We start from the raw sequence: 16,849 nt of genomic DNA on the forward strand, positions 1-16,849 counted from the left end.
GCCTCCCGAATAGCTGGGATTACATCATGTGCCACCATGCCCAGCTAATTTTTATATTTTTATTAGAGATGGGGTTTTACCGTGGTGGCCAGGCTGGTCTCGAGCTCCTGACCTCAGGTGATCCACCTGCCTTGGTCGTCCAGAGTGCTGGGATTACAGCTGTGAGCCACTGTGCCTGGCCTAAACAGTTAATTATAATTAATATATTCTTGGCCAATGATAAATGGAAATAATAATGAACTTTTTTGGCCAAAATAATGCCTTTTATTGGAATTATATACCTCTTTTAAAAATGAAATTTAAAATACATAAAAAAGTAAAAAATCACCCATATATTCATGGGTAATTTAAAAAATGCCATAGATAAAGTTGACACCAAATTATTTACCTTTATAAAACAACTGGAGAAAAATTATTGAAAGTTTTCCTTTTTGTGAATTTACCTCCTTTTCTAGTTTCATTTTTCTTTATTAAATCACCTACTTCAGCCAGATGCCTCCATTCACCTCTGAAAACATCATGTACATTTCTACTTCTGTACCTTTATTCAATCTGTATTCTTACCTTGGCGTTATTTTATCACTTTTCTCTAATTAAATATCTGAAGTTTTTCTCTCTTTCAGGGATCATTTCAGCAAAGTATAACCTGGTCAAAATGATTCTTTGTGTTTGTTTAGTAGTAGGAATTTTCTATTAATTCGGTACTTGCAACTTAAGATGCTTTTGGCTGTAAGCAACTTGACTAAAACTCAAACAATAAGGAAACGATTATCTCCCATAATAGATAATTGAGAGAGAAGACAGATTGTCAGGTTGTGTGATAGCAAAATTCAGTCATCGAATACACAGGTCCTTTGTCTCTTAACTCTTCCACTCACAGCACTGTTTCATCCTTAGATTATTTCTGTCTTGAAAGTAAGACTGGCTGGGCACAGTGGCTCATGCTTGTAATCCCAGCACTTTGAGAGGCTGAGGCAGGAGGATCACTTGAGCCTAGGAATTTGAGACCAGCCTGGGAAGCATAATAAGACCCTGTTTTTAGAAATAATTAAAAAAAAATTAGGCTTGGTCGTATGCCGTGTGTGGTGCTAGCTACTAAGGAGGCTGAGGCAGGAGGATCACCTGAACCCAGGAGGTGGAGGCTGCAGTAAGCCATGATTGCACCACTGTACTTCAGCCTGGGTGACTGGGTGACAGAGTGAGACCCAGTCTCAGAGAGACAGAGAGAGAGAGAGAGAGAGAGAGGGAGGGAGGGAAGGAGGGGAGGGGAGGGGAGGGATGGGGGGAGGAGAAAGGATGGGAGGGGATGGGAGGGGTGGAAGACTGTCAGAGGAAATTTGGCAGAGTGCAAGAGAAAGCCATTCATAAGTCCTTTCTTTAGTAGGATTGGGCCAACTTTAGTATTATGTCCATCCCAAGCCAATAACAATTTTTAGGGGAATTGACTTAGACTAATGAAGATCCACTTCTTGAGCTGGTGATAAGATCAGCTTTCTCTAAAGCACAGGTGGGAGAGGGATACCCAAATTCAATTAGAGTGGGGTTAGGAAGAAAGGAGTCTGGCAAGGATGAGTTGCTAACAGACATTTTGAAACCCTGTGGCCATACAGTGATAGGGCTGGGCACAGTATCTGATAGAATCACTGAGGCTGGAGGGACATCCTACACCTGCCTGAAGTAGTCAGGAAGAACTCTCTGGAGGAAGTAAGGCCTGGGCTAAATCTTCAGGATGAGGAGGAATGAACCAGACAAAAGAGTAAAGGGTGAGGAGAATGGGTTTCCAGGCAGAAGGAACAAAATAAGCAAAGCCACAGAGAAGACAAGCAACATGGTGTTGTATGAAGCTACAAGCATTTTGGTGTTGCTGGAATTTCAAGTGATGTGAACAGTAGTGGAGAAGAGGCTGGAGAGGGAAGTGGGAGCCAGATCACAGAGGGCATGTAGTTTGCTAACCAAGAAGCTTGCACTTCATCCTGTGGTATTACAGACCAAACATAGCAACATACTAATGACTAATATGGTCAGACTGGCATTTTTCTTTTTTCTTTTTTTTTGAGATGGAGTCTCACTATCCATCTCACAGGCTGGAGTGCAGTGGCACAATCTCGGCTCACTGCAACTTCCGCCTCCTGGGTTCAAGCAATTCTCCTGCCTCAGCCTCCTGAGTAGCTGGGATTACAGGTGTGCCACCATGTCTGGCTAATTTATTTTTATTTTTATTATTTTTTTTAGTAGAGACAGGGTTTCACCGTGCTGGCCAGGCTGGTCTCGAACTCCTGACCTCGTGGTCCACCTGCCTCCGCCTCCCAAAGTGCTGAGATTATAGGTGTGAGCCACCACACCTGGCCCAGATTGGCATTTTTAATATTTGGGGGATGGTTTTAAGGGAGTTCAGATGAGAGGTTTTCGTAATAGTCCAGCTGGCAGATTGTGAGGTCCTAGCTTGAAGACATTTTTGAAAATGGTTAATAACACAGGCTCTAGAGTCAGGTCTCATGGGTTTAAACCCTCCTTCTTACCTTGGTGATCTAAAGCAAATTACATTATCCCTTTAACCCTTGGTCTCCTCATCTGTGAAATAGGAAAGATAATATCCACTTCATAGTGTGGTGAGTGGATTAAATAACTCATGTAAAACTCTTAGAGTCATGTCCAGCACAAATATTCAGTGCCAACTTTTAAAGATTATTGTAGTAAAGAAAAGAAGTAAGGGAATGAATTAAACCAAGTGCTAACTTTCACAAAGTTTTTGTATTATTTTATGGAACAAAAAATACTATTATCAAATTTTGTCTTAATTTTAGACCTATAGAAAAGTTGCAAGCATACTACAAAGAATTCCTGTTTACTTTTTACCCAGATTCTTCAAGTATTTTTCTCTCATTTCCTGCCTGCCCTATTCTCTTCCTTAATATCAGTGTACATATTCTTTTCTAAACTGTATGTTGCAGACGTGATCTAAATATTTCAGTGTGTATTTCTTAAAACCAGGGAATTACATAATTGCAGTATAGTTATAAAAACCAGGAAATTAATAATAACATCAACACATTGATACATGATTATTATCTGATTTGCATTCTATTCAAATTTCACCACTTGTACTAATAGTGTTCTTTATAGGAAAAAAAAAGTTCTAAGTTCATGCATTGCATTCAGTTGTCATGTTCCTTTAGTATCTTTTAAGCTAGACTAGTTCCTGAGCTACCTTTTATGCTTCATGATATTGCTACTTTTAAGGAGTACCAGCCAGTTATTTTGTAGAAAGTCCCTCAATTTGGATGTGCCTGTTTTCTCAAGTAAACTCAGGTTACAGATTGTGGGCAGGAATACCACAGAAGTGTTGTGTTCTACTGAATGCATCGTATCAGGAGGCATGTGATGCCTATCCGTCTCATTATCGTGGTGTTAACTTTGATCACTTGGTGAAGTGGTAGACACCACAGTGTTCTGTCTGCCACTTTTTCCCAGTTCAACGATGGTTCTTTTCCTCTGCATTGAAAAGTATCCTTTTTTGTGTGCCCATTCAGAAGGGCCCCACATAACAACAATGCAGTTAGAATTTCTGGAGATGAAAAGGACTTTTGTAATTTTTTTGTACTAGACTTGCAGCTTTACTGTACATTTGAGATCATTTCAAGTATGAAGCATTAAAATGACTTATAAATTACATACACATATTTCATGGCATTAATGGGAGCAAATTTTTTGGACATAATGTATTAATCAGACAGGATGGTTACTTTTACATTGGATGACTTATTTTATAATTTATAATTTTATGTTGATGTAACAGGGCCTGCATCCTAGAATAATAGCTGAAGGATTTGAAACTGCAAAGGTAAAAGCACTTGAAGTTTTGGAGGAAGTTAAAGTGACAAAGGAGATGAAAAGAAAAATCCTCTTAGATGTAGCTAGAACATCATTACAAACTAAAGTTCATGCTGAACTGGCTGATGTGTTGACAGAGGTATGTTATTAAACTTTTGCATTCAGAACAAGTATAGCCTAACGCATGGTGATATTTTTCTTTTTTCTGTAAGATAATCAAGTATTGCATGTAGTTTTTTAGACATAAAATATGGAAGACAGACAGTTATTGTATAGGCTTACCTATAGACTAGATTTGAGTGGTCAGAACAGTATTTGTAATTTTCAGCAGTATCATACTAGGCCTTTTTAAAAACGTGACTTGAAAGTTGGGAAAGGTTTGGCTGGTCTTTTTAAACCTAGAGGTCCATATTTTACTATGTGAGGTAACACATGAGATGTTTTAGCAGTGTACCTTGTAGATAAAGTTACGAATATAATGAAATGGGAGTGATAGGATATATTAATATATTAATATTCACATCTTGGAAATGTATGTTTGTTTTGTTTATTTCTTTTATTTCTTTATTTATTTTTGAGACAGAGTTTCACTCTGTCACCCAGGCTGGAGTGCAGTGGTGCAATCTTGGCTCACTGCAACCTCTGTCTCCCAGGTTCAAGCAATTCTTCTACTTCAGCCTTCGAGTAGCTGGGATTACAGGCACACACCACCACACCCGGCTAATTTCTGTATTTTTAATAGAGATGGAGTGTCAACATGTTAGCCAAGCTTGTCTCGAACTCCTGACCTCAAATGATCTAACTGCCTTGGCCTCCCAAAGTGCTGGGATTACAGGCATGAGCTACCACATCCTGCCAGTGTTTTGTTTATTTCTAAAGGTAGAATATATGTTATATAGGCTGGGCACGGTGGCTCACACTTGTAATCCCAGCTCTTTGGGAGGCCAAGGTGGGCAGATCACCTGAGGTCAGGAGTTTGAGACCAGCCTGGCCAACATGATGAAATCCTGTCTCTTCTAAAAATACAAGAATTAGCTGGGCATGGTGGCGGGCACCTGTAATCCCAGCTACTTGGAAGGCTAAGGCAGGAGAATCACTTCAGGAATGGGAAGTTGTAGTGAGCTGAGGTCATGCCACTGCACTCCAGCCTGGTGACAGAGTGAAACTTTGTCTCAAGAAAAAAATGTATTTTATATAAAGATAAGATTGGCTGGATATTTTGGAAGGCTTTTGACAGGTGACAATGATTTGGTATCATTATTGTTTCTCAGCTTTGTAGTTTCTGAAACTTGAATATATTTGTTTCCCAGGAATGATAAATTCAGAAGAAACAAATTCACAAGACATTGACGTGCAAGGCAGAATACTGTCTTTTAACAATTTACTTTGAGAACTACACGTGCCAAATGTACTGGAATACCTGAGTTGTTTCTGGTCGATTCTCCTTACCATTAAGAAAACCAACTTGGGAAATCAGATTAAGATTGGGCAATTTCTTGATGAGCAGAGTCAGGAGAAAGGCTCTGCTGTGTTTTCTGCTGTTAGGGTACTCAAATGGCCCAGAATCTTCGTGCTACTAGGGCACCCATTCTGTTTTGGAGTAGCAGAAACACTGATATTCTCACATCCAATGGCCTTTTTAAATTCATTATTTGTCTTTAAAATCAAATATATGTCACCTCAGGTAAATCTTTCTAAGATAGCGTTTTTCTTCTTTATGTATGTTTTAGGGTACTTATAACTTAGCTCTTAATTTCTGTAGTAATTTATCATTTTTATATCATTTTCTGAGCTAAGCAATAAGATGTGATGTGCTATGCTTCTTAAATTATATATCCCTGGTCATATGTGACAGCATAAATGAGACATGTCTTTCTGGAGTGTCAATTTTACTTTACAATTTTTGGGGAAAACATTATTTTCATGTTGAGCTAAATGTATTACGGGGTGACATGAAAGCTTTTCATGATGCAACATGAGACTTTAAAATTTTCTGTTATTATGGCCAGCATACTGGAACTATTACTACTTAGTTTACATTTCCTTCTTTTCCATTAAGGTGTCCTTTGGTGGAAAAGTTTGGATAATCTTTGTTATGATAGAAAGAGTTAACTTGGCAGTTAAGGAGCCCTGAATTCTAGTCCTGGCCCTGTTACTAGCTATTAGATCATATTTTAAAACCGTAACTTCTTAAGGTCTTATCTCAATTGCCTTATCTGTGAAATAAAAGATTTCGACCTGATGATCTCCGAAGTTTCTCTAGACTCTAAAGTGTCTGTTGGTATTGGTTATTATTCATGTCCACAATAAAGTGGCACATATTGGTCTTGCCCTGTGTTTTGAATTCTGAAGGCTTTTATGTCCTTAGTCTGGTGATGGATTGTTTGGGCCATTGGTTTATTTTAGTAGTCCAAATAACTTACTGTTCTCATTCACTTCTCTTTCAGGCTGTGGTGGATTCTGTTTTGGCTGTTAGAAGACCAGGTTACCCTATTGATCTCTTCATGGTAGAAATCGTGGAGATGAAGCATAAATTAGAAACAGATACGAAGTAAATTACATAAACCTTGACAATATATAGGTTCTAGAATATTTGTTTTTTATTCTTTTATTAAATTCATTACTTTTATTCAATGTAAATATATTCGTTCAACATGTGTTAAGTCACTGTTCTAGGTGATGGGAATTAAGAGTAAATGGAACAGAATTTCTTTCCCCCAGAAGCTTATGTTTCTAATTGAAATGGAAAAAAAAATCACATGTGTGATTTTATAGTGGACAGGGAAGGCCACTCTGATAAGAACCTAGAAAGTTAAGAGATGCCTGAAGAAACAAGGGAGCTAGCCACATGTGCACATCTGGAACAGGAGGGTTCTAAGCAGAAGGAATGACCCCTGAAAAGGTCCTGAGGCAGAAGTTTGACTGGGTATTACAGTGTGCCTGGAGCACAGACGAGGAGATGAGGGAAGAGGGGCCAGATTATGGAGTACTTTGTTGGTTTTGGATTTACTCTTTTAAAACTTTCTATTATACAAAATTGTAAACATATATAGAGAGAACAGAATAGGGAACTTCCACATACCTGTTAGCTATCTTTATCAATTTCCAATATATAAACCAATCTTTTTTCAACCGTACCCCTCCTTCTTTCCCCCTCCCATCTTGGATTATTTTGAAGCACATCCAGACATCATATACCACCTGTAAATATATAATCCATTAAACACCAATCCCCTGCTTTTACCTAATATATCCACAAAACATTATCACACCTTAAAAATTGATAACCCATTAATACCATCGTATTTTCAGTTTATAGTCTAATTGTTGTCTCAGATTTTTTTCAATTTTGTTTGGATTAACATCTACACACAGTCTGTATACTGCACTTAAATGATAACTCTTTTAAGTCTGTGTTAATTTGTGGGTTCTTTCTTCCTCTCATTGTTTTTCACCTTGATAATTATTTTGGAGAAGTCTGATGATTTGTCTTGAAGAGTTTTTATGGGAAGATTTTTGATTATTCATGCAATTTTCATAATGGCTGTAGGACTAGTTAGGTTTTTACTTATTTTGTGAATCATTTTGGTAAGTAATGTTTATCCATTTTGTTTAACTCTGAAATTTTTGGCATAAAATGTTGATAAATATCCTTTTTGGTATACATTTTTATGAGGATCCTATTTGCAGGATCTACAATGGTATCACTATTTTTTTTTCTGGTGTTGTTTATGCCCTCCTTTCCTTTTTTGATAATTTGTTCCCAGAGGTTTGTTTGTTTTGTTTTATAGTGTCTTTCTCTTTATTATTTAATTTACTTCTTTTGAAATTTTGTGGAGACTTTTTTGCTGCTTCTGTTGTATTACAGTAGCTATTTAGGTTATTAATTTTCAGTCTCCTGCTTTTGTAATACAGTACTTAAGATCTTAAATTTTTCTCAAAGTACTAGTTAGCTGCATCCTTCAAGTTTTGCTACACAATTTCATAATTTTTATTCAGTTTAAAATATTTTCTAATTTCTACTAGAAGTGTGTTTCTTCAAAATACGTAGGAAAATTTTAGTTATCTTATCACTGATACCTAGCTTAATTACATTATGGTCAGAGAATATGTTCTATGAGATTTTGCTCCTTTAAAATGTATTGATACTTGCTTTCTGGCTCAGTGTATAGTCAATTTTTGTTATGCTAATATTTCGTGTACTTGAAAAAAATGTATGCTGCAGTTAGTAGTTACAATTTTATATATATGTCCATTAAGATCAGGGTATCCTGTTAATCCTGTTGTTTAGAACTTTTATATCCTTACTGATATTTTGACTGCTTATTCTGTCAATTACTGAGAGGAGAAATGTATTAATATCTTTCAATATTATTGTGTACCTATTTATATTTTACTTTAGTTTTGAGAGTTTTGCTTTATACATCTTGAAACAATCTTATTAGATGCATATGATTTTTTTTTTAAATTGTATTTGGGCGCTGGGGTACATGTGCACATCCTGCATCCTGCAGGATTGCTGTATAGGTACATACATGCCATGGTGGTTTGCTGTCTCCATCTCCCACTTGCCCCTCCCCCACCCCAGTCTCCTATATCAGGCATTTCTCCTTGTGTTATCCCTCCCCATCCTTCCTGCCCCCTGCTGTCTCCCCTCCATCCCGTCGCCTACCCCTGTGAATGTTTTTCCCTTCCCCGTGTCCAAGTGTTCTCATTGTTTATCATCCACCTATGAGTGAAAACTTGCAGTGTTTGGTTTTCTTTTCTTGTGTCAGTTTGCTGAGAATGATGGTTTCTAGGTTCATCCATGTCTCTACTAAGGACATGAACTCATCTTTTTTTATGGCTGCATAGTATTTCATGGTATATATGTGCCACATTTTTTTGTCCAGTCTGTCATCAGTGGACATTCGGATTGGTTCCAGGTCTTTGCTATTGTAAACAGCACTGCAGTGAACATACATGTGCATGTGTCTTTATGATAGAACAATTTATAATCCTTTGGGTATATACCCAGTAATGGGATTACTGGGTCAAATGGAATTTCTATTTCTAGATCCTTGAGGAATTGCCACACTGTCTTCCACAATGGTTGAACTAATTTACACTCCCACTGACAGTGTAAAAGTGTTCCTTTTTCTTGACATCCTCTCCAGCATCTGTTGTCTCCAGATTTTTTAATGATTGCCATTCTAACTAGTGTGAGATAATATCTCAATGTGGTTTTGATTTGCATTTCTCTAGTGACCAGTGATGATGAACATTTTTTCATATGTTTGTTGGCCGCATATTTTCTTCTTTTGAAAAGTGGCTGTTCATATTCTTTGCTCACTTTTGAATGGGTTTGTTTGTTTTTTTTTTCTTGTAAATTTGCTTTAGTTCTTTGTAGATTCTGGATATTAGCCCTTTGTCTGATGGGTAGATTGTGAACATTTTTTCCCATTCTGTTGGTTGCCGGTTTACGCTAATGATTGTTTCTTTTGCTGTGCAGAAGCTCTTAAGTTTAATTAGGTCCCGTTTGTCTATTTTGGCTTTTGTTGCCATTGCTTTTGGTGTTTTAGTCATGAAGTCCTTGCCTGTGCCTATGTCCTGAATGGTTTTGCCTAGGTTTTCTTCTGGGGTTTAATGGTGTTAGTTCTTATATTTAAATCTTTAATCCATCTGGAGTTAATTTTTGTATAAGGTGTAAGGAAGGGATCCAGCTTCAGCTTCCTGCCTATGGCTAGCCAGTTTTCCCAACACCATTTACTAAACAGGGAATTCTTTCCCCATTGCTTATTTTTGTCCAGTTTGTCGAAGATCAGATGGTTGTAGATGTGTGACATTGCTTCTGAGGCCTCTGTTCTGTTCCATTGGTCTATATCTCTGTTTTGGTACCAGTACCATGCTGTTTTGATTACTGTAGTCTTGTAGTATAGTTTGAAGTCAGGTAGCGTGATGCCTCCAGTTTTGCTCTTTTTGCTTAGGATTGTCTTGGCTATGCCAGCTCTCTATTGGTTCCATATGAAGTTTAAAGTGGTTTTTTCCAGTTCTGTGAAGAAGGTCAATGGTAGCTTGATGGGGATAGCCTTGAATTTATAAATTACTTTGGGCAGTATGGCCATTTGCACAATATTGATTCTTCCTAACCATGAGCATGGAATGTTTTTCCATCTGTTTGTGTCCTCTCTCATTTCCTTGAGCAGTAGTTTGTAGTTCTCCTTGAAGAAATCTTTTACCTCCTTTGTTTGTTGTATTCCTAGGTATTTTATTCTCTTTGTAGCAATTGTAAATGGGACTTCACTCATGATTTGGCTCTCTGTTTGTCTGTTGTTGGTGTGTATGAATGCTCGTGATTTCTGCACATTGGTTTTGTATCCTGAGACTTTGCCGAAGTTGCTTATCAGCTTGAGGTTTTGGGCTGAGATGATGGGGTCTTCTAAATATATGATCATGTCATCTGCAAATAGGGACAATTTGCCTTCTTCTTTTCCTAATTGAATGCCCTTTATTTCTTTTTCTTGCCTAATTGCTCTGGCTAGAGAACTTCCAATACTATATTGAATTAGGAGTAGTGAGAGAGGGCATCCTTGTCTGGTGACAGTTTTTAAAGGGAATGCTTTTAATTTTTGCCCATTCCATATGATAATGGCTGTGGATTTGTCATAAATAGCTTTTATTGTTTGAGATATGTTCTATTGATACCTAGCTTATTGAGAGTTTGTAGCATAAAGGGCTACTGAATTTTGTTGAAGGCCTTCTCTGCATCTGTTGAGATAATCATGTGGTTTTTGTCTTTGGTTCTGTTTATATGATGAATTACATTGATAGATTTGTGTATGTTGAACCAGCTTTGCATCCCCAGGATGAAGCCTACACGATAATGGTGGATAAGCTTTTTAATGTGCTGTTGGATTCGATTTGCCAGTATTTTATTGAAGATTTTTGCATCAGTGTTCATGATGGATATTGCCCTTTAGTTTTCTTTTTTAGTTGTGTCTCTGCCAGATTTTGGTATCAGGATAATGTTGGCTTCATAGAAAGAGTTAGGGAGGATTCTCTCTTTTTGTATTGTTTGGAATAGTTTCAACAGGAATGGTACCAGCTCCTCTTTGTATGTCTGGTAGAATTCAGCTGTGAATCTTGGACCTGGCTTTTTTGTGGTCAGTAGGCTATTAATTGCTGCCTTGACTTCAGACCTTGTTATTGGTCTTTTCAGGGTTTCAGCTTCTTCTCGGCTTAGTCTTGGGAGTGTGCAAGTGTCCAGGAATTTATCCATTTCTTCCAGATTTTCTGGTTTATGTGCATAGAGTTGTTTATCGTAATCTCTGATGGTAGTTTGTATTTCCGAGGAATTGGCGGTGATCTCCCCTATACTGTTTTTTATTGCATCTATTTGATTCTTTTCTCTTTTCTTTTTTATTAGTTTAGCTAGCGGTCTGCCTATTTTGTTGATCTTTTCAAAAAACCAGCTCCTGGATTTTTTTTTTTTTTTTTTGAAGTTTTTTTGTGTCTCTGTCTCCTTCAGTTCTGCTCTGGTCTTAGTTATTTCTTGTCTTCTGCTTGCTTTTGAGTTTTTTTGATCTTGCTCCTTTAGTTCTTTCAATTTTGATGATAGGGTGTTGATTTTAGATCTTTCCTTTTTTCTCATGTGGTCATTTATTGCTATAAATTTCCCTCTAGACACTGCTTTAAATGTGTCCCATAGGATCTGGTACATTGTGTCCTCATTCTCTTTGGTTTCAAAGAACATTTTTATTTCTTCTTTCATTTCATTGTTTATCCATTTGTCATTCAGGAGCAACTTGTTCAGTTTCCATGTGATTGTATGGTTTTGAGTGCTTTTCTTAATCCTGAGTTCTAAGTTGATTGTGTTGTGGTCTGAGAGACTGTTATGATTTCCACTCTTTTACATTTGCTGAGGAGTGATTTACTTCCAATTATGTGGTCAATTTTGGAGTAAGTGCAATGTGGTGCTGAGAAGAATGTGTATTCTGTGGATTTGGGGTGGAGTGTTTTGTAAATGTCTGTTAGGTCTGCTTGGTCCAAATCTGTGTTTAAGTCCTTGATATCCTTGTTGACTTGCTGTCTTGTTGATCTGTCCAATATTGTTAGTGGAGTGTTAAAGTCTCCCACTATTATTATGTGGGAGTCTAAGTCTCTTTGTAGGTCTTTAAGAACTTGCTTTATGTATCTGGGTGATCCTGCATTGGGTGCATAAATATTTGGATAGTTAGCTCTTCTTCTTGCATTGATCCTTTTACCATTATATAATGCCCTTCTTTGTCTCTTTTGATCTTTGTTGGTTTAAAGTCCGTTTTATCAGAGACTAGGATTGCTACCCCTGCTTTTGTTTGCTCTCCATTTGCTTGGTAAATCTTCCATCCCTTTATTTTGAGTCTATGTGAGTCTTTGCATGTGAGATAGGCCTCCTGTATACAGCACACCAATGGGTCTTGACTTTTTATCCAGTTTTCCAGTCTGCGTCTTTTGATTGGGGCGTTTAGGCCATTTACATTCAATGTTAATATTATTATGTTTGAATTTGATCCTGCCATTTTGTTACTGGCTGGTTGTTTTGCCCGTGAATTGGCGTGGCTCCTTCATTGCGACGTTATTCTTTACCATTTGGTACATTTTTGCAGTGGCTGGTACTGGTTGTTCCTTTCCCCGTTTAGTACTTCCTTCAGTAGCTCCTGTAAGGCAGGTCTTGTGGCGACGAAATCTCTCGGCAATTGCTTGTCCGTAAAGGATTTCATTTCTCCTTCACTTATGAAGCTTAGTTTGGCCAGATATGAAATTCTGGGTTGAAAGTTCTTTTCTTTAAGGTTGTTGAATATTGGCCCCCCACTCCCTTCTAACTTGCAGGGTTTCTGCTGAGAGATCTGTTGTGTGTCTGATGATCTTTCCTTTGTGGGTGACTTGACCTTTCTTTCTGGCTGCTCTTAGGATTTTTTCCTTCATTTCAACCCTGGTGAATCTGACAACTATGTGCCTTGGGGTTGCTCTTCTTGAGGAATATCTTTGTGGTGTTCTCTGTATTTCCTGGATTTGAATGTTAGCCTGCCTTGTTAGGTTGGGAAAGTTCTCTTGGATAATATCTTGAAGAGTGTTTTCCAACTTGGATTTGTTCTCCCCGTCACATTCAGGTACACCGATTAAATGTAGATTAGGTTTTTTGACATAATCCCATAGTTCTTGGAGGCTTTGTTCATTTCTTTTCACTCTTTTTTTTCTCTAATCTTGCCTTCTCATTTTATTTCATTAATTTGATCTTCTATCTCTGATATCTTTTCTTCTGCTTGATCGATTCAGCTGTTGAAACTTGTGTATGCCTCGTCAAGTTCTCGTGCTGTGTTTTTCAGCTCCATCAAGCTGTTTATATTCTTCTCTAAGCTGATTATTCTAGTTAGCATTTCATCTAACCTTTTTTCAATGTTCTTAGTTTATTTGCATTAGGTTAGAACATGGTCTTTTAATTCAGAGAAGTTTGTTATTGCCCACCTTCTGAAGCTTGCTTCTGTCAATTCGTCAGATTCATTTTGTCTTTTTTTGTTCCCTTAATGGTGAGGAGTTTTGATCCCTAGGTGGAGAAGAGGTATTCTGTTCTTTGACAGTTTCATCCTTTTTTTGCTGTTTTTTTTCCCCCCACCATCTTTGTGGATTTATCTCCCTTTAATCTTTGAAGTTGGTGATTTCAGGAGGAGTCTCTGAGTGGACTTTTTTTCTGTTGAGGTTGGAGCTGCATCTTTTTTGGCCTGTAGAGGGCATTGCTGGGCTCTCTCAGGTTCAGTCAGGTTGTTGGGTAGGTGGTCCTTCCCTGGAGTTTGCAGGTGAGACTGGCTCCATGTTCCCAATGGCCTCTCTCCTTCCCCAGCTGGATCTTCCTGGTTGGGGTCAAGCTGGTGTATTTGCTGCCAAACTCTCTAGTGGGGGCTTCAGTTTGAGTTCTGTAGAGGTGAGGCCTGCCAGGCCTTATGGTCTGTTTCCCTGCTTTCCACTCTGCCTCCCTCTGTGGGACAGTACATCCCGCTGGCGTTAGTCCAAACTCCCACCCAGGTCACTGTGACAACTTGTGGTGCCTGGTGGTAGCTGTTGCTCAGATTTGCATCAACTACCCATGGCGCCCCACCATCTGTCAGGGCTCTTGTGGACTGTGGGTTGCAGCAGGGATGAGGTAAGCACAGGATCTGAAACAGAGCACCAAGGGGGTTAAGTCCCCCGACCCCTCTGAGCCGTTTCAGGTGGGGATGCGCCCCACTCCTCATCTTGATTTGCCCCCCTGGGTGGCTCTTGCCCTGTGGCTCCTTCCCTGGGCCTAATTTCAGTGCCCTGTCAGTCCCACAGAAACGAACCCGGTACCTCTTTTGGAATCATGAAGTCCTCTAGTCCTCTGCGCCTCATTTGCTGGGAGCTGCATTCCGGCGCTGACTTCTCTTGGCCATCTTGACGCCCCTCTGCTGATGCATACAGTTTTTAAATGTTACATTTTCCTGGTGCATTGAACTTTTGTACTGATATGAAGTGACTTTTTTCTAGTAATATCTTAAAAACTATAATTTATCTGATATTGATAATCGTATTAAAAAATCTTTAAATGTTAAAAGCTGTTGTACCAGCCTGCCTGCCTTCCTGTCTGCCTGCCTGCCTTCCTTTCTTTTCTCTCTCTCTCTTTCTTTCTTTTTCTCTTTCTTTCTTCTTTCTCTCTTTCTCTTTCTTTCTCTCTCTCCCTCCCCTCCCTCCCTTCCTTTTTTCCTTCCTTTCTCTTTTTTCCTTCACTTCTGTCCTCCCTTTCTTCCCTCCCTCCCTCCTTCCTTCCTTTCCTTTCCCTCCCTCCCTCCCTCCTCCCTTTCATTCCTTCCCTCCCTCCCTCCCTTCCTTCCTTCCTTCCTTCCTTCCTTCCTTCCTTCCTTCCTTTCTTCCTCTCTTTCTTTCTTTCTTTCTTTCTCTCTGTCACCCAGGCTGGAGGCCAGTGGTGCAATTTATGGCTCACTGCAGCCTTGACCACCTGGGCCCAAGTGATCCTCCCATTTTTTTGTTTTATACTTTCTACTTATCCCCACTTATTCTTTCTTTTTTATCTTTTCAATTTATTATTTTTTATTAGTTCATTTTCCTTCTCTACTAGTTTGCAAGTTCCATTGTTCTTTTTGTGATTAATCAAGAAATTACATTATACTTATAGAGGTTTAAACTTAATATCTTTATCCACATCTGAATAATATCTCCATTTACTTTCTCCCAAATATATTTTTCAGAAGGAGGATAGTATTATTATGTTTCATGCAGTGTTGGTAAATATTTATCCTCATATTTCCAACTTGATTTGCTCTTTTTAGCTATTTGTTGTTTGCTTTTTGAGACGGAGTCTCCCTCTGTTGCCTAGATTGGAGTACAGTGGTGTGATCTTGGCTCACCGCAACCTCTGCCTCCCAGGTTCCAGAGATTCTCCTGCCTCAGCCTCCCTAGTAGCTGGGACTACAGGTGTGCACCACCACCATGCCCAGGTAATTTTTGTATTTTTAGTAGAGATAGGGGTTCACCATGTTGTCCAGGCTGGTCTCGAACTCCTGACCTCAAGTGATCCACCTACCTTGGCCTCCCAAAGTGCTGGTATTGCACGCGTGAGCCACTGCACCTGGCCATCTGTGTAGCTTTTTGCATCTCACCCTTTAATGGGGTTGTTTTTATTCTGCCTAAATTTTATCCTCTAGATTTTCCTTAGTGATAATTTGTTGGAGGTGTACTTTCAGTTTTTCTTTGCCTGAAAATGCCTTTTGTCTTTATTCTTTGATACTTTCATTGTGTGTATAATAGGTTGGCAGTTATTTTCTTTCAGCTGATTGAAGATATTGTTCCATTGTTTTCTAGTCTTCATTATTGCTGCACAGAAATTAGCCATGAGTCTTTTTTTTTTTTTTTTGTATTTTTAGTAGAGATGGGGTTTCACCATGCTGACCAGGATGGTCTTGATCTCCTGACCTCGTGATCCACCCGCCTCGGCCTCCCAAAGTCCTGGGATTAAAGGCGTGAGCCACTGCGCCCGGCCTGCGCCATGAGTCTTTTAAAGCTGTGAGTCCTTTGTTTACCTAGGTGATTTTAAGATATTTCTCTGTCTTTGGTATTGTATACTTTTACTGTGATATAGCTAGGTATGGATTTCTTTTTGTTTATTGTGGTTGGCATTTTCTGGCTTTTGAGTCTGTGAATTGTTACTGTTTATCTGGTTCTAAAAAATTTCCATCCATTATCGGTTTAAACATTTCTTTTGTTCATCCCTTTTTCTCTTTCTCCACTTAAATGTTTGCTTGATGTTCTTAATTTTGTCTTTTATGTCCCTTTTGTTTTGTTGTCTTTTGTGTTGCTTTCTGGATAATTTCTAGTGATTTATTTTGTTGTTCCCTAATTTTCTTTTAAACAATGTCTACTCTAAAACCAATCCCTTGGTTTTAAAAAAAACTTTCTAATGAAGTGTAATACACACTGAATCATACAGCTATAATACCAATATGGCTTGATTAATTTTCCAGATATATCTGTGTAATCATCACTCTACAAGAAGCAGAACTACTAGTATCTTAAAAGCCCCTCTTTTGCTCCCTTCAGCCATATTTCTTCTAGAGTAATCTGCATTTCTACAGTGTAGATTGTTACCTGTTTTGTACTTGTATAAGTGGAATCATAAGGTAGGTTTGTTTCTGACTTTTTTCGCTTAACAGTGTTTGTGAGACTCATTTGTATTTTTGTGTGATTAGTAGATTGGTCATTCTCATTGCTATTTAGTATTTTCTTGTGTTAGTATACCACAGTTTATTCATTCTACTGTTGATTGGCATTTAGGTAGTTTTCAATTTTTGGCCATTATTAATAGCGTTGCTATAAACATTGTAACATTCTTTTATTAGACATACGGATGTATTTCTGTTGTTTTCTTGAATTTGTAATATCTGTGTGTATATGTGTGGATGTCCTTATTTACTATTTATAGAAGTTCTATTTGGTTCTTTTTTAAATCTGCCATATTACTTTTTATGGTTTT

General features: G+C 38.3%; 1 protein-coding gene across 2 annotated transcripts in view; it reads left to right on the plus strand.

Moving 5' to 3' along the window:
• CCT6B (chaperonin containing TCP1 subunit 6B) overlaps nucleotides 1-16,849 on the plus strand; it is a 41,346-nt gene that overhangs the window by 3,236 nt on the left and 21,261 nt on the right. For both annotated transcript variants that reach the window (XM_074388383.1, XM_074388384.1), the window contains 2 exons: nucleotides 3,797-3,970; nucleotides 6,279-6,382. In XM_074388383.1, the coding sequence (XP_074244484.1) occupies nucleotides 3,797-3,970; nucleotides 6,279-6,382 (278 nt within the window). The remainder of the gene's footprint in view (nucleotides 1-3,796; nucleotides 3,971-6,278; nucleotides 6,383-16,849) is intronic.

This window comes from Saimiri boliviensis, chromosome 17 (genome assembly GCF_048565385.1).
Source record: "Saimiri boliviensis isolate mSaiBol1 chromosome 17, mSaiBol1.pri, whole genome shotgun sequence".
Taxonomy (NCBI): domain Eukaryota; kingdom Metazoa; phylum Chordata; class Mammalia; order Primates; family Cebidae; genus Saimiri; species Saimiri boliviensis.